We start from the raw sequence: 26,437 nt of genomic DNA, 5'->3' as shown, positions 1-26,437 counted from the left end.
TTTTATCCAGCCTGAGATTAATGGTGTAAATATTAGCTGAAGTTCAAATATTCATCTGCATAATGCTGCACTTGCTTGGGTGTGGTGTGTATTTGTTCTCCCATTGATCAGGGAAAGTGTTTGTTTGCAAACCTGACAGCTAAATCACAGCGCTTATTAACTGCTTGGAGTTGGACTTTACCTTGATGCAGGGCTGCCTTGCAGGATCTCATTTCTAAGAGAAAGCAGGCCTACTTTTAACAGGTTGGAAGAATCCTGAATTGGTGATTTTCTGAAATAAGATACATTTTGTCAATGATGTTGAATTGTTGATGAAATAAATATGTGTTCGCATGATAACTCATTTATCAACTACCGTATTCGACGTAATTAGCGCCCCACTTTAATAAGCACCCACGGCGATATTTGCTAATATATTGGCTAGTGAACAATTCCAATTAGCACCCCTTCCGATTGATCAATGTACACAAGACTTATTCAAACATGTATAATACGCACTCGTGTGTCATATGCACCCTTAATTATGGGCAATTATATTCTGGAAAATATATCTGTTGTGTATAATACGCACAGACTTTTTCTTTTGTATCATTTCAGGCTGTCAGCATAAACCACGAACTTTCTTCTTTCTTCTGACTCTGTTTTTTTTCTTAACAAAATTATATGTAAGAGCCCCCTATTTCTTATTTTGAGAGCGCCCTGGGTGCTTATTACGTCGAATACAGTAACTGAGTTTTGGCTTTTATCTTATAGTTGATCAATATAGTCCATTATTCAGGAAGAATATTTACCAACCCTTTACCCTTTATTACCCAACCCTTTAATAATAAGCAACTTCGACACAGAACAACCAACATCAGGTTAATCCTCCATGGTTAAAAGCCTGTACTTCTACACATGTAGGGTTAACATTTGTTCTTCATATCTTTCAGTAAGATCAGATTTGCAAGCACTTATTTACACATGAACATGTGTGTATAGATATACATGAACATACTTACACATGAACTGTGTAATATATTTGCTGCTGGTGTAATTAACATGTATTCAATAGGTTACAAGTGTTCATTATTACAGAGGTTATAAGTGTTTCTAGTGTTCATTATTACATTTATTATGTAGTGAACTATCGTTCGTTATTATGTAGATTACTAGTGTTTGTTATTACAAAGGGTACTCATGTTCATTATTACAAAGGTTACTCGTGGTTGTTATTACATATGTTACTCATGTTCATTATTACAAAGGTTACTCATGTTCATTATTACAAAGGTTACTCATGTTTGTTATTACAAAGGTTACTCATGTTCATTATTACAAAGGTTACTTGTGTTTGTTATTACATAGGTTACTCATGTTCATTATTACAAAGGTTACTCATGTTTGTTATTACAAAGGTTACTCATGTTCATTATTACAAAGGTTACTCATGTTCATTATTACAAAGGTTATTAGTGTTCATTATTACATAGGTTCTTAGTGTTCATTATTGCATAGGTTCTTAGTGTTCATTATTACATAGGTTCTTAGTGTTCATTATTACATAGGTTACTTGTGTTCATTATTACATAGGTTGGTGGTGTTCATTTTACATAGGTTACTCGTGTTTGTTATTACATAGGTTACAGGTTTTCATTACTACATAGGTCCTTAGTGTTCATTATTACATAGGTTAGCAGTTTTCATTATTATCATTATTACTAGTGTTCATTATTACATAGGTTACTAGTGTTCATTATTACATAGGTTAGTGGTGTTCATTTGCATAGGTTACCTGTACTATTATTCATTATTACATAGGTTACTAGTGTTCATAATTACATAGGTTAATTATTACATAGGTTCCTAGTGTTTGTTATTACATAGGTTACTAGTATTCATTATTATATAGGTTACTAGTGTTCATTATTGCATAGGCTACTAGTGTTCATTATTACATAGGTTACTAGTGTTCATTATTACATAGGCTACTAGTGTTCATTATTACATAGGTTACTAGTGTTCATTATTACATAGGTCACTAGTGTTCATTATTACATAGGTTACAAGTGTTCATTATTACATAGGTTACTAGTGTTCATTATTACATAGGTTATTTGTCTTTGTTATTTGAAAGTAACTTTAAACTAAGAAAAACTATGTGAGTAAACAGGATTTGATATTGAGGTTTGTTAGGCCACATCAGTGACAACTCTGTCAATAGTGTATCCAGATCCACATACAAACATTTACCCCTAGCGTTGTATTGATTGCAGCACTGAACATGTCTTGGTTCATAACTGACATCTCTTGCTTGTTTTGTAATTCAAACCAACAATTAACTCAAAATAGTGACAGATTTGCACAAATATAATTCATGATTGATTTCTTAAACTACAAATTAGTGTCCCAGATGTGTAATTACAGATACATGTGATCTCAGTGGTGTTGTATCTGACCGGTGTAGGTACTGAAGCTTGGCTTCATGTGTCTCCGGCACACGATGTTGCGTGACTGGACAAGGCAGGGCTGTACAGCCTCACATATATAGGGGAGCTTATACCTGGACACAGTTACCTTTCCCAGGCATTGGTGTGAGTCTAGACTTACTGCCAGTCTGTACCAGGACACAGTTACCTTTCCCAGGCATTGGTGTGAGTCTAGACTTACTGCCAGTCTGTACCAGGACACAGTTACCTTTCCCAGGGATTGGTGTGAGTCTAGACTTACTGCCAGTCTGTACCAGGACACAGTTACCTTTCCCAGGGATTGGTGTGAGTCTAGACTTACTGCCAGTCTGTACCAGGACACAGTTACCTTTCCCAGGGATTGGTGTGAGTCTAGACTTACTGCCAGTCTGTACCAGGACACAGTTACCTTTCCCAGGGATTGGTGTGAGTCTAGACTTACTGCCAGTCTGTACCAGGTCACAGTTACCTTTCCCAGGCATTGGTGTGAGTCTAGGCTTACTGCCAGTCTGTACCAGGACACAGTTACCTTTCCCAGGGATTGGTGCCAATCTAGACTTACTGCCAGTCTGTACCAGGACACAGTTACCTTTCCCAGGGATTGGTGTGAGTCTGGACTTACTGCCAGTATGTACCAGGACACAGTTACCTTTCCCAGGGATTGGTGTGAGTCTAGACTTACTGCCAGTCTGTACCAGGACACAGCTACCTTTCCCAGGGATTGGTGTGAGTCTAGACTTACTGCCAGTCTGTACCAGGACACAGTTACCTTTCCCAGGCATTGGTGCCGGTCTAGACTTACTGCCAGTTTGTACCTTGACACAGTTACCTTTCCCAGGGATTGGTGTGAGTCTAGACTTACTGCCAGTCTGTACCAGGACACAGTTACCTTTCCCAGGCATTGGTGTGAGTCTAGACTTACTGCCAGTCTGTACCAGGACACAGTTACCTTTCCCAGGCATTGGTGTGAGTCTAGACTTACTGCCAGTCTGTACCAGGACACAGTTACCTTTCCCAGGCATTGGTGCCGGTCTAGACTTACTGCCAGTTTGTACCTTGACACAGTTACCTTTCCAAGGGATTGGTGCCAGTCTAGACTTACTGCCAGTCTGTACCTGGACACAGTTACCTTTCCAAGCGATTGGTGCCAGTCTAGACTTACTGCCAGTCTGTAAAAAGAAAGTTACCTTTCCCAGGGATTGGTGCCAGTTTAGACTTACTGCCAGTCTGTACAAGGAAACAGTTACCTTTCCCAGGTATTGGTGCCAGTTTAGACTTACTGCAAGTCTGTACCAGGACACAGTTACCTTTCCCAGGGATTGGTGCCAGTCTATACTTATGGCAAATCTGTACCAGGAAACAGTTACCTTTCCCAGGGATTGGTGCCAGTTTAGACTTACTGCAAGTCTGTACCAATACAATTACCTTTCCCATAGACTGGTTCTAGTTCAGACCAGTTAATTCATATTAAGTATCAACTGTTTAGACAGATTTGACTTTCTTTGTGGTATGTTTAATGTTTTACTTACATTATTGTATAGAAGTGAACTACGTATGTGTAGTTAAAATTTTCTGAGTTATGAGACATCTTCATTTTTTACAGGATTTGGCTGGGGTGAATTTCAAATGGATTGAAAAAGAATAATTAACTTCAGGAAAGTTTAGTAGGGATATTTTATTGAGACATGTAGTAGCTGCAGATGGGACGGGTTACAGAGTTTTATGTGAATTAACCACAACGTAAGTGTTTCATGCTCAACAATTCTCTTACTTTTTTTTGTACCAAAGAGTAAGGGTCTACAATGGTTTGGTTGGTTTGTTTGTTGTTTAACACCGCACTCAGCAATATTCCAGCTATATGACGGCGGTCTGTAAATAATCCAGTCTGGACCAGACAATCCAGTGATTAATATCATGAGCATCAATCCACGCACTTGGGATTGATGACATGCATCAACCAAGTCAGTGAGCCTGACCACCCGATCCTGTTAGTCGCCTTTTACGGCAAGCATAGTCACCTTTTACGGCAAGCATGGGTTGCTGAAGACCTATTCTAACCCGGATCTTCACAGGTCTGGTCTATAATGGATATTTAAGTCGTGATAGACAAATCGACATTAACTAGGTTGGTTACAACTTGGACTAAAGTGTTAGTCTTTATATTTTTTGTGACCATTTATGGAATCTTATATCAACCAGAAAACCTCTATCAGGCAAATGGTCTGACACTTTTTAAACGAGTATAGCAGTCTGCAACTTTACTTCAGCCTCAGCTAAGTTGATATATTGACAGTCTGTGCCAAAACCTCTTGAGCCTTCTACCCCAAACTTGGTGCAGAGCATTATTTTCAGTAGATATTACTGTTATCGTGTGGCATTTATTAGGTGATCTCACTTGACCTTACAGAATTTTACTAGATGAGGGCTTCGGACAAGTGGCTAAAGTTGAAGCTAATGCTAATGATGACAAGAGATAATTTCAGGCTAGTAGACTGAAAAGGTTTTGTCACTACCTGTTATAGTAGGCTATTTTTTGGGTAAAGATTAATTTAATTTATGATGGATGCCTAGACCTTATTGGATTTCCCTTTGAAGTTCAAGGTGCTGTTTAGATTTTTTAAAAGAATCATTACTGAGTTAGTTACATCCTATTACTTCCTAACAATCCTTCATATTGGATAATTATTTAGGTGTGAAGGATATAAAGATGTAAGCTGCTAATGTATTCTTAAAGCTCTGCTAAACCTGTAAAGCCATGTTAAGCGTACCATAGGGATTCTTCATGACCACTTTATCTATCTCCGAAAGAAAATCAATACACAGCATGTCACATGGCTATATAGGTTGAAAAGCACGTTATCACTGCATTTATCATTCGTAAACACCACCGAGAGCATGGCTTTCTTTAAGGGGAGATTATTAGATTTATAGAATCAACGTATGCTTAGAGATCGGGGTATATCTGGGAGGAGGGGGACTTTAATGAGAGCAGGGTAGGGGGTCAGTCCCTCCGCATGCAGGGACACGCCACCCAGCCTAGATGTAGTTTAGTGGCCATTGTGTGTGTAGTCAACAACATTGCCCAACACAATGTATGAGGAGGGCAGGATGGACACTTAATCAGATAAACACACAGCCAGTCAGAACTAGGCTTAAATATTTTACATGCTTCGTACCCTGGTTCAACCTTACGTTTAGTGAATTTAAATGTCGGTTGGATAGACAGGGTCGTGTTGTCGTGCCTGAGGGTAATGGACCTGATATTTGGGTGTCAGCTATTTTGGAGGTTTATTGATATATGTGATTGAGAGCCCCCTGCTGAGTTCCTATATTAGTGTAGTCATAACGAGAGATTTGGCAGAGGGAATTTCGACAAATTGGCAACAGTCTGAAACAGAGCTGATTTTCTCTAGTGGGACTTGTCTTGAAGATATAAATCTGTCGGTTGATGAAGCATTCAGGATTGTGTTGTGTCTGGAGCCGTGAGATCGCCATGTGACACAAAATCATTGACACAAGCATTGTAACAGTATTCTCTGGAGGCATACGTTGTAACAGTATTCACTGGAGGCATACGTTGTAACAGTATTCTCTGGAGGCATACGTTCTAACAGTATTCTCCGGAGGCATACGTTGTAACAGTATTCTCCGGAGGCATCCATTATGACCAGTGTTATTAGTTGTCATGTAGATGTGATGATTAGGTTTGTCATGGGAAACAGCATGTCACCACAAACGGAACAGAATGTGCAAAGGCGGAAAAAGACATCTTTAGTTAAGGTGTTTCAGTGGGATTAATCCTACTTTTATGGATACCAAAAGAAAAAATTGTTGAATGAACAGGGAAAATAAGGCACCATGTATGCAATGTTATTATAAACAGGAACTAACAGAAGTTTATTGATCCAAGGTAGACTAATGGACTCCTGAGTTATATCCTGATACAGCCACTGGCAGGAAGACGTCTTGTGACTAACTTACGGCAAGATGTGATGATGTGAAGACAGTTTCATTGATTTCCTTGTGTGTGTTACAGCTAGACATTATAATGGACACATCAAACCTTGGGGCTGTCAGATTCTTCCTTGTGTATTGATACCAGCAAGGCAAAATTCAGTCGGGATCCTCAGCTAAGGGAACAGAAATTTGCTTTTCGTCCTAACTTGTATGACTATTTGAGAACACTGGACCGTGAATGTATATACTGAATATAAATTCAGGTGGTCTTTTGTTGTAGTCAAGAAAGTTTGTATGTGACATGTGTTATAATTTGAACAGTGGTGACGGAATGCTTACGGTTGCTGTGTCTGTGTCATACTGGTTCTGAAGTTGATTTAAGATGTATTGTCTGAAGATGTGATAAACTAACTACAAGAAGTGACCAGCTCCTTACACTATCTGTCCTTAAGTTCAGCAAGTCGTAACATTTTGAGGGCATGAAAGTCCTTCCGATTATACCCTCCTATCTCAGGTGCCGGCCTGGGTAAGCAGAGTTCCTAGTCCACAGATTATCTAGTACCAGGACGCGTTGCTAGAAGGGTCATATCTTGGCTCACTAAGGAGCTACATACACACAAAAGCTATTTTCTTTCTGAGGACTTTGTACTGCTATCACTTTCATATTGCAGAGTGTCTGAATTGGGGACATGTTTATGAAATAGGTATCAAGACTTAAATGTATATTCAGCCTAGGGCTGAACTTTTCATTCTGTCGTGGAGCCTCTATCAATGAGGAGAGTTCAGAAATCAATTTGCACATGAAAGGAATATTCTTACGAGGATTTTCTCATCGATCATGGAGACTTTAAGTAAAGACAAGATGACTCCGGTAGCCAGGCACTAGTGAAGAAGGTATTCAGAGCTGTGTGTGTAGGTATAGCGAGTGGTATAGTGGGTGATAGTTTGTAGTAACTACCACCAGTCAAGGAGAGGGAAAGTCAGGCATGTGACAATAGCCTCTCAACTACCTTAGGAATAAATCCTTGTATCAATAGCATTAGAACAGGATTGGCTCACCCTGCTTAGTAGTCTGTGTATTGTAGACAGAGGGCTGTTGAGCAATTCCTAATCAGATAACCTTCCAATCAGATACACTCCAATACACATGGTTACATGGCCGGTTTTGATTCTTACATTAATCATATAAGCCTATCATCAAACAGTCATCTGCTTGGTTGGACAGCTGGTCGAACTGGTGGTTTCACTAGAAGTGGAATGGACATGTACTGTGTTCACTAGAAGTGGAATAGATGTGTACTGTGTTCACTAGAAGTGGAATAGACGTGTACTGTGTTCACTAGAAGTGGAATAGACATGTACTGTGTTCACTAGAAGTGGAATAGACATGTACTGTTGGAGGTAGCGTGTGATGTGAGGGCTCTGTGATGAATTGTGCTGCATGGATTTGACAGTCACAAGCGGTTGTTACACACTGCGTCATAAAATCGACAATGTAGATATGTGAATCATGAATTATTTTGGATCACCAACTTGAAAACTTGTTGACATTTTGTCAATGTCTTCATGACCTATGCTGTGACCAGAAATGGATATTATGTGTTGTGTAACGCTGGATATGTAGATTGAGTTCTCAAGGATAATGTTAACATACCACAGTCAACAATCTCAACACAATGGCTTGAAGAGTGTCAAAAACATGGCAGAGAATGTTACCTTTTCATTTCTGGCGCACATGTTTTAAAAAAACCCTTTTTGAGCTGAACTGGTTGTGGTTATTTCATTCTGTGAGATTATCAAAGTCGTTATGGAATTTCATGATTCTTAATGACATAATTAACATTGTGTTAATAGCATAACCCTCCTGGATGGCAGAGCAAGTGTGATTTAAAGTCAGTGATATGTTTCATGTGTAGACAATGTGCAGCTGACTGCGGTACAGATACGTCTTACTTTGGATATTGTGCGCGTTAACTAAACAGACATTCGGACATTTCAGTGTGGGGAGGATCGTGTGATCATCATGACTCCCTCTAGTCTTGTTGTCACGCCGATTCTCACTCGACCAAAGACAACCAATGGGATGCTACGGAATGCGTCCCTGCGGAACATTTATGGCAGGAGATGTTCCTATACTCTGCTTGGGGAAAACAAGTATCTCCGATTTAAGGAGAGGCCATATTCATCGGGCAACAACCCATGGTAATTATGATGTGCAGTTACTTTATATTGCCATATTCATCGGGCAACAACCCATGGTAATTATGATGTGCACTTACTTTATATTGCTATATTCATCGGGCAACAACCCATGGTAATTATGATGTGCAGTTACTTTATATTGCTATATTCATTGGGCAACAACCCATGGTAATTATGATGTGCAGTTACTTTATATTGCCATATTCATCGGGCAACAACCCATGGTAATTATGATGTGCAGTTACTTTATATTGCTATATTCATCGGGCAACAACCCATGGTAATTATGATGTGCAGTTACTTTATATTGCTATATTCATCGGGCAACAACCCATGGTAATTATGATGTGCAGTTACTTTATATTGCTATATTCATTGGGCAACAACCCATGGTAATTATGATGTGCAGTTACTTTATATTGCCATATTCATCGGGCAACAACCCATGGTAATTATGATGTGCAGTTACTTTATATTGCTATATTCATCGGGCAACAACCCATGGTAATTATGATGTGCAGTTACTTTATATTGCCATATTCATCGGGCAACAACCCATGGTAATTAGGATGTGCAGTTACTTTATATTGCTATATTCATCGGGCAACAACCCATGGTAATTAGGATGTGCAGTTACTTTATATTGCTATATTCATCGGGCAACAACCCATGGTAATTAGGATGTGCAGTTACTTTATATTGCTATATTCATCGGGCAACAACCCATGGTAATTAGGATGTGCAGTTACTTTATATTGCTATATTCATCGGGCAACAACCCATGGTAATTATGATGTGCAGTTACTTTACATTGCTGATTGGTATTTATGACTTGTGTTAGAAGATAAGGGTGCCCCGATGTCCTTTATGTTTCTGTTATAGCGATCAGCGCCAAAACCTTGAGTCTACAAGACCAAAACATGGTTCTTAACATGACTTTTGGTTGATTTTAATGTCAATACATGGACTCTTCGTTGAGCTGACCATGCTTACTGGACTATACAGAATTTTACTTGCCTCGGTCTTCGGACTTGTGGCTAAAATTACTGACAGCAAAAGTATTTGAATTTGGAGACACCCAAACAGGGTTAAAAATTGGCACTAGTCCTGTAGTCCTTGCCAAACTGCCCAATAGTTAAGGTATCCTAAGGACAAGTAGAAATTTGCCATTTTAAGGGTTTTGCTATATGTTATCATTGTAAGGACTAGTGGACTAAACCTGATAGTTTCTACCGCTGCCCAAATAGTTTGATTTTTATGACAAGGACATGTTGAACACTGATTACAAGTGAGGCTGTTGCTAGGCTACTTTCATCCATAGTGTTTGTAGTGACTTTTTGTTGAAATTGACATACTGCGATGATATGTGGCAAGCGTATGTTTATTTGTTTGAAATTAGGGTTAAAAAAAATTAAAGAATTGGTTCTCAGGCAATGACTTTTGAAAATATAGTGCAGACATTGTATGTAACCAGATAAACAGTTGTGTACCATCAACCTTGGAAAGGGCCTCCCTACATAAACAAGTATACAAACTCCTATTGCCGCCATGACCATAACACGAGATGTGCAGTAAAGCAGTGCGCATGTGAAGGGAAGTAACTGTGTGCTATATTGGATTGCATTATTTTTTAGTATTAGGATTTAAAAAAATATATATTTAAACTCGAAATAAAAACAAAATGTGTGGCAGACTTTTTGATGATCCTGCCGGTGCATGAGAACCAAGACTCATATTTTTTAACCTCAGGGTTAATTATGTGAGCTTTAGAATACTACTCAGTGTTCCACCTAGATTTTTAAACTGCCAGCCCAAGTGGCGTGACAACTATAAAAAATACCAGTCCCACCCAATTTTTGTCAGTCCCATCTTTGAACATAAAAATGTCGTATGAAAATTACCTGGTTAACAAAAAACATCTATTTCAATGCAGTTTACTTTCATGGCTACAAATTCAGTGACGTCATTTCTGAAGTAACTTATTGAGACCTACATCATCCACACTAAGTTCAATTACAAATTTCTCTTTTTTTTCTGAATATTTCACTTTGATTCAAGACTAAGTCACTACAAATAGATATTTAATCTCAAGCTGAGCAAAATATTATTTCCTTGCACTAAAAATAGACAACGGGAAGCCCTGATGACAGACAAGCAGACTTCATTCAAAAGTATCATTTTTTGACTATCCACAATGTTTTGTTCAAAAACAAGGATTTCCAAGATATCTTATTTGCTGGTCCATAGGGACTGGCAGTCACAGGAATAACCAGTCCAAGCCTAATTTTACTGGTCAAAAACTGGTAATTAGCGGTTAAGGGGAACACTGCTACTTATACAAATATGCTGTGGGAAATGCCGAATGTTGTTATTGGTTCCCCTTTTTGGTATTGACCCTCCTGTCTTGCTGAACATAATGGTGATAGATGATCCCTACCTGCCTCAAGCAGTGCAGTACCAGGGGGGCCAGATTGTCAATATTCTCATGTCAGAGATTTATACCAGGGCTATTTCCATGTGCAGTTTTACTGTTGGAATGAGTTTACTACAAAGCCACAGTAGATATCAATTGAACATACAACCAGAATGCAGAGAAGGAGACCCGTGAAGATCCGGGGTAGAATAGGTCTTCAGCAACCCATGCTTGCCTTAAAAAGTGACTTTGCTTGTCGTAAGAGGCAACTAACGGGATCGGGTGGTCAGGCTCTCTGACTTGGTTGATGCATGTCATTGATCCCAATTGCTCATGATATTAATCACTTGATTGTCTGGTCCAGACTCGATTATTTACAGACCGCCGTCATATAGCTGGAATATTGCTGAGTGCGGCATTAAACAACAAACCAACCAACCAACCAGCAGAGAAGGAAAATATCTTAGATTTATAGAATCCTCAGCCGTATGTATTAGGGCTGGGACAAGTACAAATTTACTACCCTGGTACCCACCGACCTATTACCCGACCCTTCCTGGGTACCCGCTGTAGGTCTCAAGAGATAGGTACAAAATTTCCAATTGGGAATAGTTTGTCTGTTGCCCTGGACAAAATGTATTTAGAGACACGTATATAACGATCTGGTCATGCATACACTGAAGTTGACTGAAGTTTTATCTTTATTCAGACATATAAACGTCTGGGTGCATAGAAAAAAAAAAATGCCAACATTAGTCACATGTGGTGTAAGGATATAGTTCAAGATCATTTTTGTCATTAAACAATATATCACATGACCAACCATGGGTCAGGGTAGTTCTGTGGGTACCCGGGTCCTTCTCAGTACCCACCCGACCCGAGTACCCAAGTTACCCGTCCCAGCCCTAGTATGTAATACTTCTGGGATATTGTTGTTTTTCGAAATACTTAATGTAATTTAGGGTATGTTTCAAATGCATGATGGCTTCACAATTCCTTATAATTATCAAGGCCTGTGACCATACACAGGAAGAACTGCATCACATTGTTCGACAGCTGTCTACTGCATTGTCAGGATTAGTTCTAATCATAATGCCAATTCAGCCACTAGCCCAAAGGTCTGGTAAACTCTATTTTGGTGTAGTAAGCTAAGTAAGTCCTTATATTGACAGTCGTCTCAAGTTCACGTCTAGACCTAGCCTGGCTGATATGGGAGAAGGACAGGGGATCTTACTCCCTCTTTCTCATCAAGACTTAGGAGTGAGTGGTACACCGCTTTTAGCAATATTCCAGCAATATAACGGCAGGGGACACCAGAAATGGGCTTCACACATCGTACCCATGTTGGGAATCGAGCCCTGGTCTTCAGCTTGACGAGCGAATGCTTTGACCACTAGGCTACCCCACCACCCTTCAAGACTTGCGCCATAAGTAAATTATTATTTTAAGATTGGTACAGAATGTTCGTGATGATAATGCTGATACAGGACTTTATTGGCTGTCTCCAGTGATGACTGACACAGGATCAGCACCCCATACTAGTATACACTCATGTGCTATGAAGCGGGAGCCTTTCTGAACAAGCATTTAGAGGGATTGGTCCCAGGTTGTATGTGGATCTGGTATAACACTTGTCTTTTCACATACTTCAATAGGCAGAATTGAAGTGCCGTTCAGAACATGCACACAGTTTTGGGATCGCTTGATTTCTATAGCACATTAGGATCACCCAATTTGCCCCTTATTCATAACAGACCACATGTGCAGTGTACCTTATATTGTCCAAACAAGCAGCATGCTATCACTTACGATTACCTTAACGATAAGATCTAGCTGCACAATGATTCCCAGTAACATACATTGCCAATGTCTTTTTACTATTGTACAATTCATTTCAAGTTGTAAACTCTATTGGCACTATCTCTAAGTGTCAGGTCTTATCAAAAGTCTCTTATCAAGAGTTATGTCCCCTGCTGACCTTGCCAGTGCCTGGAGTGTGTTGCGTACAAGCAAAGTAAACACGAGTTACACACTCAACACGCCAGTCTGTTGTTCTACCCGACACAAAGCTAGCCCACTCAACCTGGTGACTGTCACAATGGAGCTTACACAAACTGGGGGAAAATATGCCGACGTTATTACACTGACTCTTGGTCGATACGTCCACCGGTAAAGTGGACTGTCCAGCCTGATGCAGAGGAAGAAATTGGACTTCTTATACCCCGACAAGCCATGGATTGTCCTCAGTCCAGTCAAACCTATTCATGTCAGGTCATTTACAGAGTGAGTGTCACCTTTCTACGCTTCACTGATAAACCCTGAGCTGATATAAGGGAAGTTACGAAGCCAAATTCAGGTGTGATCTGGCCTTTTGCAGTATGGATCTAAAGTTAAATTTAAATTCAGTTTTTGAGAGTGACATGAACACAGGTTATGTTTTAGTGTTGAGGCTGGCGAGTGATCTGTCCTCGAAAGTTGAGAATGGGATTCAGCTAACTAGGTTACCCTCAAAGTTATTGATCCAACAGTTGTGCCTAGTCTATTCTGCCAGGACAATCTGCTCTCCCATTCTCCAAGTCTGGGTGTATCTGATGTGTATTCCATGCTGAGTCAGTTACAGGTTACTGGCACACTGTTGGATGTCGCTAGTTGTGCTGGAAACAAGGATAACGTGTGGTTAGGAATACATCTCTGAACATCATCAGGTAGGGGATGTGATTATTCTCGATGTAACGGCATTGCTTCTTACATCATTAGGGCTGCTTCATGAGTGGCTGGTGTTCATCTGTGATGTGACACTTCTGGTTGGGAACTGTCTTTATTAATGATTTAAGAATGAACAGTACGGAACAAGTGAGTAACAATTAGCCGTATGGGATCATGTTGACGTATTTATTATGGATTTGATTATGAATTCAGTGAGTTTGAAATTTCATATTTCATAAGGTCATATTTTGTTGTGAGGCAACGAGTTTAATCTTGCATTTTTGCGGTGAAATTGATAGCTAGCATTTCTCTGCTCGGTGAGTACATTCTGGTAAATAATAATAATAATAATAATAACAATAATAATAATAATAATATGCAGAAGGCTGCAATGTTGGGGAGTTTCACATTGTCTGAAAAGTTCTGGTTGGGATTTGACAAGGAAGGTCTGGGCTGCGTTTAGAGGGGGCAAGGGCCCTGAGCTGTGCCAAGATTATTGCACTTATATAGCGACGTGCATGTACGTGTGTGTGTTTTTGTGGCTGCTTGTACTAGTCCGGACTGATGCCGATTTATAGTGCTAGCACACTGAGATACCATGCCGCAGTTTAACACGAATACCCCACTCAGACACAGTATACTGACTCCGAGTCGACCAGTCCTTGTTTTAGCCCCTTAATGCCGAGCGCCATACAGGGTAACAACAAGTACCATCTTTTAACGTCTTTTGGTATGACGCGGCCGGGGATCGAACCCCGGACCTTCCGCTCTCAGGGCGGACACTCTACCACTAGACCACGGAGGCGGTCTGTCGTTATGTATAGGATGGTTCCTGTGTGTAGATGCCTTGCGTCATCACCTAAATGATGTAAAGAGTGATTCTTGTCCTCCTCTTTTGACCACGCTCTATTTCCATTTTGATTGACGATTATGTCTTCAGAAGGGTAATACAAAATTCAAGTTTTTTATACTGTTTTCCTCAATACTGCACCAATATTTTCTTCTTGTTCATGTAACTTATTTTTTTATTATGATTGGAAGGACTGGAAGGTTGGAATACAATAAGAAACATGAGGAATTGTTCCAGATTGATATTCATGGTCAAACTTTCCTTTGTGTTTTTTTCTACTGATCAAAATTGTTTGACAGAAACCTATATTTGTATTCAAATTTGGAAAAAAAACCTTGTTATTTAATGTGAATATCAACAAATTATAAACAAAGAAATATTGCAAGTGTGACTAAACGGAAACATTAATGAACACACAATGCAAGGCCGTAGTTAACTTTTTTGGAAAAGGGGGGCAAATATTTGTACAAGTATCACTTGTCCCAAACTTGATTCGAATAAAACTGTTTTATATAAAACATCCTGCCCCCTGGCTGGCTACAGCACTGCAATGCCATTTAGAAAGTGGTCAAATGTAACAAATGTTATATTTGGGATAACACTTTCTTGGTCAAGTACAGATTCTTGTACTTTTGGGGTTGAGTCCCGTCCGGGAACGTTAATGTTCTCAGTGTATCTAAAAGCCAACATTTTTCGGTGTGTATCACCATGGCAACACTAATCCTGAATTCATGACCAACTAAAGCAGTAGATAGATTTGTCATATGACAACACCGTGCTGTCAATAAGTAAACTACAAATGATAAAGTATAGTCAACCAGACAAGCCATGTCATATCTACATGTACAGCAAGTAAGGCCACACCACCTCCGCCAGCTGCACCAGAGTCTATGCATGGTACTGCTGTTGGAAAGACTTGAGGATTACATGGCTCAATGGAGGTCTATTTGATCCAACCAAGCGCCAATTACTGAGGCGTTGTAAGAGATGGCAATCTAGAATGACACTTGGTGAATGAGTGCTCTACTTTATTGCCTGTTGCCTTTCCATAGAGAAATCTCAGCTGAAATCTGACTACACCCAGTGCTGGGGCTAGATTAACAGTGGCAGTGCTGATTAAACTGATTCAGTGGCAAGGAAGGCTGCCTTGGAGGTTATTGGTCATGTGTTCATTATATGTGTACATTAATAAGATTTATGGTTTTGAGGTATTTCAATATGCTCATTGTTTTGGGCACAACTTGGTCCTTGTAAGGATCTACTTGAGGATGTATTTAGAGTTTCATGTTGAGGATATTTATGGTAAGGTGACCCTCTGGCATTATCTTTTTGGGAGAATTACAGAACCAGGGAAGCAGTTCCTCAGAAATGGGATAAATTTCTTTTCAATTTTAATTGACTTGTCTTTGCATGTGTTTGTTACAGGTACCACAAGGGCTTAATATGCTTACCTTTTCCCAAACATCTGGTATCATCACCATTTGATAGTGATTCATAAAACACCTGCTCACGGTATAGTCGGAATCGTGCACTCGACTTTGCGTTTAACAGGGATTTCTCATTAATAGGGAAAAGGTTTTGTCGCTTTTAGTTACCAAGGAGCAGCAACAGTCGTGTCTGAGGTAGAGATCCTGGTTTGACACTAATGCTGACTTGATCCCCTGACTCTGCTCCGTCTAAATATCCGTGTCTGACTTTCAGTTCTTCCAGTACGCCGACAGTGCCGTTCTCCACTGCAGACCTGCTGTACAACCCGGAGGCGAGTCGGCCTGCCCCTCCAGCTGAGGACTTCTCCACCACCGATCTAGTCTACTTCGACCGGGACAAGGACAAGCTCAAACTGCGGGACATCGACGCCAACAGGAGGCCCAGCAGCAGGAACAACTCCAGAAGATCCATATCACTGGAAAAAGGTAACACACTGGACACATTGGTGCTGGAATAGATTGCTATACTTCACTTGTTGAGGTAAATTCTGATGTCCTAATGGTAACTCAAGGATGTATGAAGGATCTGTTCATTCTATGGACAAATGAAGAATGAAGTCAAGGTGTACTTGTTATTACCCTACTATCAATCGTGAGGATTTATTATGTCACTAGATTCAGATAACTACTTTGATAGGCATTTAGAAGTTGGAGAACTAAGTAAGGATAAGGTATGTGGATGAACTTCTTTATTATTATCCCCCACCCAACAAAGTTGGTGGGATTATAGAAAGGGGCTCTGTCCGTCCGTCTGTCCGTCATGTTTCGTTTCTGGAGCATAACTCAGAAACCGTTCAATATTTTTTCATGCAACTTTGCAGGTCTGTCAAGTACATGCTGAACTGGTGCCTTTCGCTATTTAGAAATTTTAGAAATTTTATTTTTTACGTTTCCATGGCAACAAGATGGACTTTCTTTTTTTTACAATTTCCATGACAAGTTCCACCTCGGTTAAAAAAGGTTAGGGTTTGTTTAGATTTAATAATGTCATAAATTCTGCAACAGGGGCGGGGGATATAGCCACATTTGTGTTACAATTAGGAGCGACGCTTCAGTGTAGTTTCTTACTCCACTTACCAGATAACAATGTAAGAACCTACAGACGTCGCTCCTAACTGTAATAAAGAAGTTGTTCATTCATCTAGCTTATCCTTATCTTATAACTTAGATTCAGATACTACAGTGGTAGCCCTCGAGGACCCAGGACCCAGGACCCCTTTATGAAAGATTTCATGCAGCACAAAACATTCATAATGCTATGACTTGATTCAATTATAGTACATATCTATTACCTTCTGTTTCTGTGTGTTGTTAACGTTCCCTATTGTACTGAGTGTCTTATTGAACTAGCTTGCATGCTGAACAGGAGGTAGTTAGGTTTAAGGAAGTGTTGCATGACATCTAGTTGACTTTTGTACTTATATGATCTGAGTGATAAAAGTATGAGTTTAGCCGTTTTGTGTGAAAATAGCATTCGTGACCAACTCTTGTTATTCCTGGACAAGCCGAATAGCGACTCGTGCCCCTCTCATGGCCATTTTTGCAACCGGGTTCTGTCTTAGCGCAAACGGGCATACCTAAAACAATTGTCAACTCATTGCGCAATGGTTCACATATATTTCCCATATATTATATATATTTCAGATGCAATTTAAAGCACATCGGGATGTGCAGAATTATACAGTATGATTGAACACATTTAAATGTGTCTTGGGTATATTTTTAGATGCAAGACAATTGTAAAAAATTTTTTATTTCGGAGCGATTCTTTGACGAAGAACTTGAAATCATACGCACATTCTGATTGGTTTGGCGTATTTTCGCACATAACATTCATCGATAAGGGGACAAGTTTTCTGGCAGGTTACGGAAAAGGGCGAGTGGTGATGAATGTGAAAATAGGACTGTTTAATATGAGTAGACATGAGAACAAAGAAGACACAATTTATGGATAACAACTTCTTTATTTTACTGTAATTTAGTGAGTTTAATTTTAAGTCTCGTCGGCAATATTTCAGCCATAATGTGATATTTTACTGTAATGGCTATCCATCATTTATGTCCATTTTGTCAGCTTCTAAAGTTTGCCGGTCATACAATACATGAGGAGCACTAGGTGTAGATTGTAAATGCAGCTTGTCTGTGTCTTGTATGTGCATGTGGCTTTGCATGATTGCTTTGCTTTTGCAGTTAATTTTGAAGGGGAAAAGGATGAGCTGCGGCCTATTAAGAACACGTTCCCCACAGCCAAGGGGCAGAACCATGGCAGGACCAACGGGGTCCGTGGAACACTGCTGAGAAGTGATCAGTTACTGAATCACAAAAACAATGTGCAAGGTACTTCAAGATTAGGCAGTTGCCTTTCCTGTCACAGCAGGAGCCAGGTTTCCTGTGGCGTAGTTACCATAACAATGGCAGTGATAACAAACAAGAGTAGTCGAAAGATATATCAGGATAGATCAGTGCCATGATTTGGTAATTGATGGTACTTGGTCTACCAGTTTTTATAATCTGCATCACTTGGATTTACAACCCAGATTAAGATTGTTTGTTTGTTTGTTTTTTAACGCTGAACTCAGCAATATTCCAGCTATATGACAGCAGTCTGTAAATAACCAAGTCTGGACCAGACAATCCAGTGATTGACATGAGCATTGATCCACACAATTGGGATACGATGACATGCATCAACCAAGTCAGCGAGCCTGACCATCCGATCACGTTAGTTGCCTCTTACGACAAGCATAGTGGCCTGTTACAGCAAGCATGGGTTGCAGAACATCTATTCTAACCCAGATCTTCACAGGGCCCCAGATTCAGCTGACCTGATATAACTGAAAAACTGTTCTAGTGGCATGTAACCCAATCAATCACTCACTCCTCCCGGAGGCACATGTACCCCGTCAACCAAGGTGCCTCAATTCACTGTGCAGAATGACTGAAATACTGTTCAAAGCAGCATTAAACCCAACTCACTCACCCACCTATTACCTCCCACTAAGATGGTGATCCTTTCGATAAAGCGAGTTTTCAGGAATCCATATTTCTCCTTGAGTGACATAATGCATGCAGCTACGTCAGTGGAGAATAATTGATCAGTTACCATTAGGAGCGCTGGCATGGCAATTCACAAGATATGTTGTCACAAAGACGCTAGTTTCTTAGTTCAACTATCAATCTTTATTTGTTTGTTCTGTTTCTTCTGAAATTCCAGGAGTGATAAGAAGTCAAGGTTAATCTGTCAGTACCAGATATATAAATGTTTGATTTGGGCACACCAGGTTACCAGCTTGCGTGAAATGACATTGGAGTTGGTATAGTTGATTGTAGATATGGCCTAGCTAGAGTGTTCATGTACATACATGCAAGCAGGGAGATCTTGCTGCCCACCTGAACACTGCCGTCATATGTTGCTCTTTTCATACCATTTTCCTGTTCATATTTACTTTATTTAGAAGCAAACATGGTCTATGAAGAATATTGTTCTTAAATTGCTTTCTTATATTCAAAATTCTGCTGATTTATTACATCAAAACATTTTAGGGGTACAAATTCCTTTAAGCTAGACAGGTACACTGTATAATGTTTGTCCCTTTAAGCTAGAGGTACACTGTATAATGTTTGTCCCTTTAAGCTAGACAGGTACACTGTTCAATGTTTGTCCCTTTAAGCTAGAGGTACACTGTATAATGTTTGTCCCTCTAAGCTAGACAAGAATGTTTGTCCCTTTAAGCTAGACAGGTACACTGTTCAATGTTTGTCCCTTTAAGCTAGACAGGTACACTGTACAATGTTTGTCCCTTTAAGCTAGACAGGTACACTGTACAATGTTTGTCCCTTTAAGCTAGACAGGTACACTGTACAATGTTTCTCCCTTTAAGCTAGAGGTTCACTGTACAATGTTTGTCCCTTTAAGCTAGAGGTACACTGTACAATGTTTGTCCCTTTAAGCTAGAGGTACACTGTACAATGTTTGTCCCTTTAAGCTAGACAGGTACACTGTACAATGTTTGTCCCTTTAAGCTAGACAGGTACACTGTACAATGTTTGTCCCTTTAAGCTAGAGGTACACTGTACAATGTTTGTCCCTTTAAGCTAGACAGGTACACTGTACAATGTTTGTCCCTTTAAGCTAGACAGGTACACTGTACAATGTTTGTCCCTTTAAGCTAGACAGGTACACTGTACAATGTTTGTCCCTTTAAGCTAGACAGGTACACTGTTCAATGTTTGTCCCTTTAAGCTAGACAGGTACACTGTTCAATGTTTGTCCCTTTAAGCTAGACAGGTACACTGTACAATGTTTGTCCCTTTAAGCTAGAGGTACACTGTACAATGTTTGTCCCTTTAAGCTAGACAGGCACACTGTACAATGTTTGTCCCTTTAAGCTAGACAGGTACACTGTACAATGTTTGTCCCTTTAAGCTAGACAGGTACACTGTTCAATGTTTGTCCCTTTAAGCTAGACAGGTACACTGTTCAATGTTTGTCCCTTTAAGCTAGACAGGTACACTGTACAATGTTTGTCCCTTTAAGCTAGACAGGTACACTGTACAATGTTTGTCCCTTTAAGCTAGACAGGTACACTGTACAATGTTTGTCCCTTTAAGCTAGACAGGTACACTGTACAATGTTTGTCCCTTTAAGCTAGACAGGTACACTGTTCAATGTTTGTCCCTTTAAGCTAGACAGGTACACTGTTCAATGTTTGTCCCTTTAAGCTAGACAGGTACACTGTACAATGTTTGTCCCTTTAAGCTAGACAGGTACACTGTTCAATGTTTGTCCCTTTAAGCTAGACAGGTACACTGTACAATGTTTGTCCCTTTAAGCTAGAGGTACACTGTACAATGTTTGTCCCTTTAAGCTAGACAGGTACACTGTACAATGTTTGTCCCTTTAAGCTAGACAGGTACACTGTTCAATGTTTGTCCCTTTAAGCTAGACAGGTACACTGTACAATGTTTGTCCCTTTAAGCTAGACAGGTACACTGTACAATGTTTGTCCCTTTAAGCTAGACAGGTACACTGTACAATGTTTGTCCCTTTAAGCTAGACAGGTACACTGTACAATGTTTGTCCCTTTAAGCTAGACAGGTACACTGTACAATGTTTGTCCCTTTAAGCTAGACAGGTACACTGTTCAATGTTTGTCCCTTTAAGCTAGACAGGTACACTGTACAATGTTTGTCCCTTTAAGCTAGACAGGTACACTGTTCAATGTTTGTCCCTTTAAGCTAGACAGGTACACTGTACAATGTTTGTCCCTTTAAGCTAGAGGTTCACTGTACAATGTTTGTCTATCAGTCCTTTCCTTGTCCAGGACGGGAGTCCGATGACCTTGTAGCTATGGGCACAATATGGAGTCCGAACTTACAACAACGCAACTCCACAACAACGTCCACAACGACGTCCAAGTCTTTCTCTCTTACTTCCACGTCTAACACATCCAATGTGAACCTCCGGAAAGGCCCAAGTGCTCCCACTACACGTGTTGGCTTCCCAAACAATTTCTCCACATCCAGATCTACTGCCAAAGATAGTGAGTAGCTGGGTGAAAGATGACAGTCCAGGATTTAAACCGAATCAATCTAAAATCCCTGGGCCCCCATTCCTCAAAGCGACCTTAGCGCTATGACTGTTGTAAGTCTATGTAAAAGTATGGGAGATACAGCTGTCTTAGTGCTAAGTCTGGTTTGTTGAACGAGGCCCAGAACAAGGTTGATCCAATTTATTTGGCCTAGTCAGAGGATATACTCTCTCAACCCCTCAAAAATAATGCCCATTTTTACTTTGAAGAACAGGGAGAGAATTCATAACTACCAAAAGAATTTGAAGACAATGATCATTCATCTGTCAGTGTTGATGGTATGCTTTGGCAAAGTGAAATGAGTGTACCTAGGATGTTTGTAAATTGACTTGTTTTCCTTGTAAAATGGAAGTTAAGATTTGAACATCAAGTTTTGGAGAACACTGAAAGGTGATGTTAGACGACAAGAAACACAGATACAGAAATGATATGAAAGGAACAAATTAATAGATAACCACTTAGACTATAGTGGTAGTGTTGTAGTATAGATCGTGTGTTACTCACTTCTGCATGGACCAATCACTCTCTCAATCTGATGACACTGAGACTTGTTCGAAAATATCGGATTCTTCCAGTTTCCTTTAACACTGAAATCAGGAATAACCTTTTTGTTCCATTTCCAGGTGAACCAAAATATACAGACCCAGTTTCAGGAGCATCGCCTTCGTTCCAACAAAGACTAATGGAGTTGTCTGCCCTTGAGGCAGAAACCGTGCGATGGGAAAGAACTAAGAAAATTAAGAAAAAGGCCAAACAAGATCGTGATTCTTGATGTTGTTTGTAGGTGTAGATATTGTTGAGATGCCAAGATGGTAGCAGGATGCAATAAGGTGTCCCCTCAGCCTGCTGCAGGAGCCGTGCCAGTGGAGGGAGGATGCTCTGTGTCTGTGTGTTCCGTAGGACCGTACTTCGGAAGCTGGGAGAACTTGTCAGTGCTCAGCGTGGAGTGTCAGACTGGCATCCCCCTACTGGACACGGTGTAGTCATGATCCTCTCTGTGATGCCTACAGTATTTGACAGACCATGAGGACTACGTAATGGACATGTTTGTCTTAGTGTGTGATCTGCTCACTCCTATATTTCACAAACTATTTTTTCACTACTTCGATTAAGTAATAACCAATTGGGTGAAGATGGTTAAAACCTGGAGCATTATATTTTTCATATATTTCTGACAGGTGTGACTTGATCAAGCTTTCAAAGTGTGTTACTGAAAACTCCCACCTGACTTGTCCCATATGTCACATAGGGTATTTATGAACAGTATTGCAGCGACTACGGTAAAGATCATTGAGTATTCGTGCCATGATACAAGTAAGGTATCATGATATCATGCATAATGATCAAAACACTAAAGCTTATTTTTTCCATTTCAATAATATTTTGATATTTTCCGTTATTTCTCTGGAACAATTTGGAAGATAGTGTGAAAGATTATATTCTGTTTTCTGAAATATGAAGATGAGTTCTCAATTATCAATTTACCGTATTTGACGTAATAAGCGCCCCGCTCTAATAAGCGCCCATGGCGATAATTTCTAATATATTGGCTTAGTGAACAATCCCAATTAGCGCCCCTTCCGATTGATCAATGTACACAAGACTTATTTATTCGCGTATAATACACACTCATGTGTTATATGCACCCTTAATTTTGGGCTATTAAAATCTAGAAAAATGTATCTGTCATATATAAATATTTCAGGCTGTCAGCATAAACCATGAAATTTATCCTTAACTCTGTTTTTTTTTCACCAAAATAATATTCTAATAAGAGCCCCCTATTTCTAATTTTGAGAACGCCCTGGGCGCTTATTACATTGATTACGGTAATTTAATTTCCAAAGTTCATGTGTCAGATCATAATCTTACTATTGAAATGCATTGTTGAAACCTGGCAACATGGGTAGCACACCGAGATCTCGCATTTGAAACATCTCTGGTATTTCACCGTGCTGCTGTCATCGACGTATATCAGAAGTCATGTGTCCCGCTGCTGCCACTTGGACGAACCTGTGTCAGCAGCTTGTTATCAGCCATTGTGTTATTCTACAATGTAGAACTTTTATGAAGGTATTCAAACGAAGGAATCATCCTGTGTGTGTGAAACATGACCTGTTCAGCTCACCATTAAAACTTACCGTTTTCGACGTAATAAGCGCCCACGGCGATATTTGCTAATATATTGGCTAGTGAACAATCCCAATTAGCACCCCTTCCGATTGATCAATGTACTCGAGACTTAATTATTCGTGTATAATACACGCTCGTGTGTTATATGCACCCTTAATTATGGGCAATTAAATTCTAGAAAATATATCTGTCGTGTAAAAGTCGCACAGACTTTTCTTTTGTATCATTTCAGGCTGTCTGGTTTTTTTCTCATCAAAGTTATATTCCAATAAGAGCCCCCTATTTTTAATTTTGAGAGTGCCCTGGGTGCTTATTACGTCGAATACGGTATTTGTACAGTTGACATTTCAAGGTTTGTTACAGGAGGGGTATTTCTCTCTCTGAGCCATGGACCTCACATTGAGCGTTCTTGTACAGTCAAGGGGAGATAATTACCTGTACTCTTTTGAGAACTACAATACCACTAGCAGGGAATAAATGAAAACTGGGTTGGCATTGACAGTTACACTGTTACAGCCTGGGCTGTCATGGAATCAAAGATATTTTTGTGGACAAATCTTGTTATTTTCATCAATAAGTGTTACAGTATTAATACATGGAGGACAGAAGTTCCCTGTCTTTATTCGTGTTTCATCGAAACTTGCGTTAAATGTGTCTATTGAAATGTATGTTTATGTTAGGCTTAACAAAATAAAAGAATTGGTTCTCAGGCCATGACTTTTGAAACTATAGTGTGGGTGGGTGTTGTTTTTTTTGGTTTTTTTGGGGCTTGTTCAAACTTGTCCCATCAAACTGGCATCAACAAGCATACAAACTCCTTACTCCTATTGCCGCCATGACCATAACAGGAGATGGAGTGCGCATGTAAAGGGAAGTAACTGCGTGCTATATTGGATCTCTTTTTAAGTATTAGGATTTTATATTTTTAAAAAAAATTGATATAAAAAAGGAAAAGTGCAGCAGACTTTATGATGATGCAGGCGGTGCCTGAGAACCAAGACTTATTTTTTTAAGCCTTATGGTTGAGAATATATCGCACTGATGGAAAACCGTTATCTGTTTGAAGAAAGTTGGTTTTGGCAAATGTTTTATGATTTTGTATCATGACTCAACAAAATTTGATACACAGCTCTTAACAGAAATGATTTTAAGTTCAAAAGTTAAGTTGTAGTGTGTTTTGTTATGTTTGCACGTTATAGTGATTAAACGCCAAAGTGCAAACATAGTGGAGGTTTTCACATTTGCACCAACTAGTTCACATAATTATTTGTTTTCTTCTCTTTATATAATGCCAGCAATAAAGTGCTCACTTTAAAACAAGTTCATAATATTCGTGAACCTTCAAACAGTATTTTTGTATCTTAACCTTGAAGAATGAGAGATGGCGAACATGTCAGTTTGTTTCTGTGATATTTGTCCAGTTTTATTTATTTGGAGCAAGTTTTTCATTTGAATTACTAGTTAGAATATCTGTTGTTTACATGCAAACTCATATCATATTATGTTGAAAAGATAATAAATGTATGGAAGTACTACTACTGTATTTGTTGTTGTTGAGATTTGAACCTGGATTTTGCAATGTGGATACAACGTGCCATACAACACAAGCCCATCTTCCCGAGGCAAGACTGACTGACTGATATAGAAGATTTAACGTGCGCTTTCCGACTGCAGCGTATTTCGCACACGGGCCTGGCCAGACCATTTAGTGTATTCCGAGAAGGGTGAAAGTGGTGTGTGCAACCCAAGAGGGGGCTTTTAGGGGTTGCTTATATCGATTTTTTTGAAATTCTAAAATTTGGAATAAATGCCGAGGTGGGTGGAGGAGGGAACTAAGGGAGCCGGGTGAGGTGGGTGTTTGTATGTTTATTGGATTTTGGATTGGTAGATTAATTAGTTTTTAGATGCGCTTAATTAGGCCTGTTTTGATTAGGAATACGCCTAGGGCCTTGAAGTTTTCTAGTTTATTTTGAGGGTTTAGTATTTCATCTAGAGTAGGAACCTTATTTAGATTGAGGTTGGTTTGTAGTGTGGTTCTGTGTGTTTGGTAGTGGGTGCAGTGGATGAGTGCGTGTTCTGTGGTTTCGGGTTGTTTGCAGTGGGGGCAGTTGCCCGTGGTGTGTCTTTTAAGTTGTTTTAGGTGGTTGTTTAGGCCGAGGCAAGAGAGTTAACTGACTTTAAAAGTCCAGTTTCCACCCTTGCCGAACCTGGCTGGAATTCCTGGGCTCTATCGTAGCGCCACCAGTGGATATTACGAGTTATGTCCCTTCTAAGCCTCTGCTTTAGACTAATCAGATTCCACCTCTCGTAACACTTGCATTTGCTTCAAACAAAATGGTGGCGCCCAGTCAAGACGATCTGATCGATAATCAAGGTCTATGTTGTGATAAAACGGGTCTTACATCGCGAAATGCGTGAGCACCTTGATTAAAAACATGAAAAGATTTGGAAAATATCTGTTGACAACGAGTTGGCGGTGCACATGCTTTGCAAATCCTGCAATCGACCGAAATCTGCCCGACAGTTTACGAACCTCATTTCGATTTCGTTGCGATATTTTGATCGGACTATGGATAGACTCGTTAGTCCAGCCAGAATGTAACTCCATAATACCAGCCTATTTCGGCAAGGGTGGAAACTGGACTCTTCAA

The 26,437-nt window shown here is 39.8% G+C and overlaps 1 protein-coding gene across 11 annotated transcripts in view; it reads left to right on the top strand.

Annotated features, from left to right (window-relative positions):
• LOC124149403 overlaps positions 1-23,260 on the top strand; it is a 136,519-nt gene extending 113,259 nt beyond the window's left edge. For 8 of the 11 annotated variants that reach the window (XM_046520954.2, XM_048400008.1, XM_046520955.2 and 5 more), the window contains 4 exons: positions 16,277-16,488; positions 18,253-18,399; positions 21,387-21,605; positions 22,277-23,260. In XM_046520954.2, the coding sequence (XP_046376910.1) occupies positions 16,277-16,488; positions 18,253-18,399; positions 21,387-21,605; positions 22,277-22,425 (727 nt within the window). In that variant the 3' untranslated portion in view covers positions 22,426-23,260. Of the gene's footprint in view, positions 1-5,652; positions 8,607-9,328; positions 9,391-13,021; positions 13,303-16,276; positions 16,489-18,252; positions 18,400-21,386; positions 21,606-22,276 lie in introns of those variants that run through there. The other 3 variants (XM_048400009.1, XM_048400010.1, XM_046520963.2) reach the window with 3 other exon arrangements.
• The last annotated feature ends 3,177 nt before the right edge of the window (positions 23,261-26,437 follow it).

Source organism: Haliotis rufescens, unplaced genomic scaffold (assembly GCF_023055435.1).
Source record: "Haliotis rufescens isolate VD_foot unplaced genomic scaffold, xgHalRufe1.0.p SCAF_2, whole genome shotgun sequence".
Classification (NCBI taxonomy): Eukaryota; Metazoa; Mollusca; class Gastropoda; order Lepetellida; family Haliotidae; genus Haliotis; species Haliotis rufescens.
Note: the sequence above shows the minus strand (reverse complement) of the source record. Positions and strands in the feature narration are given on the sequence as shown.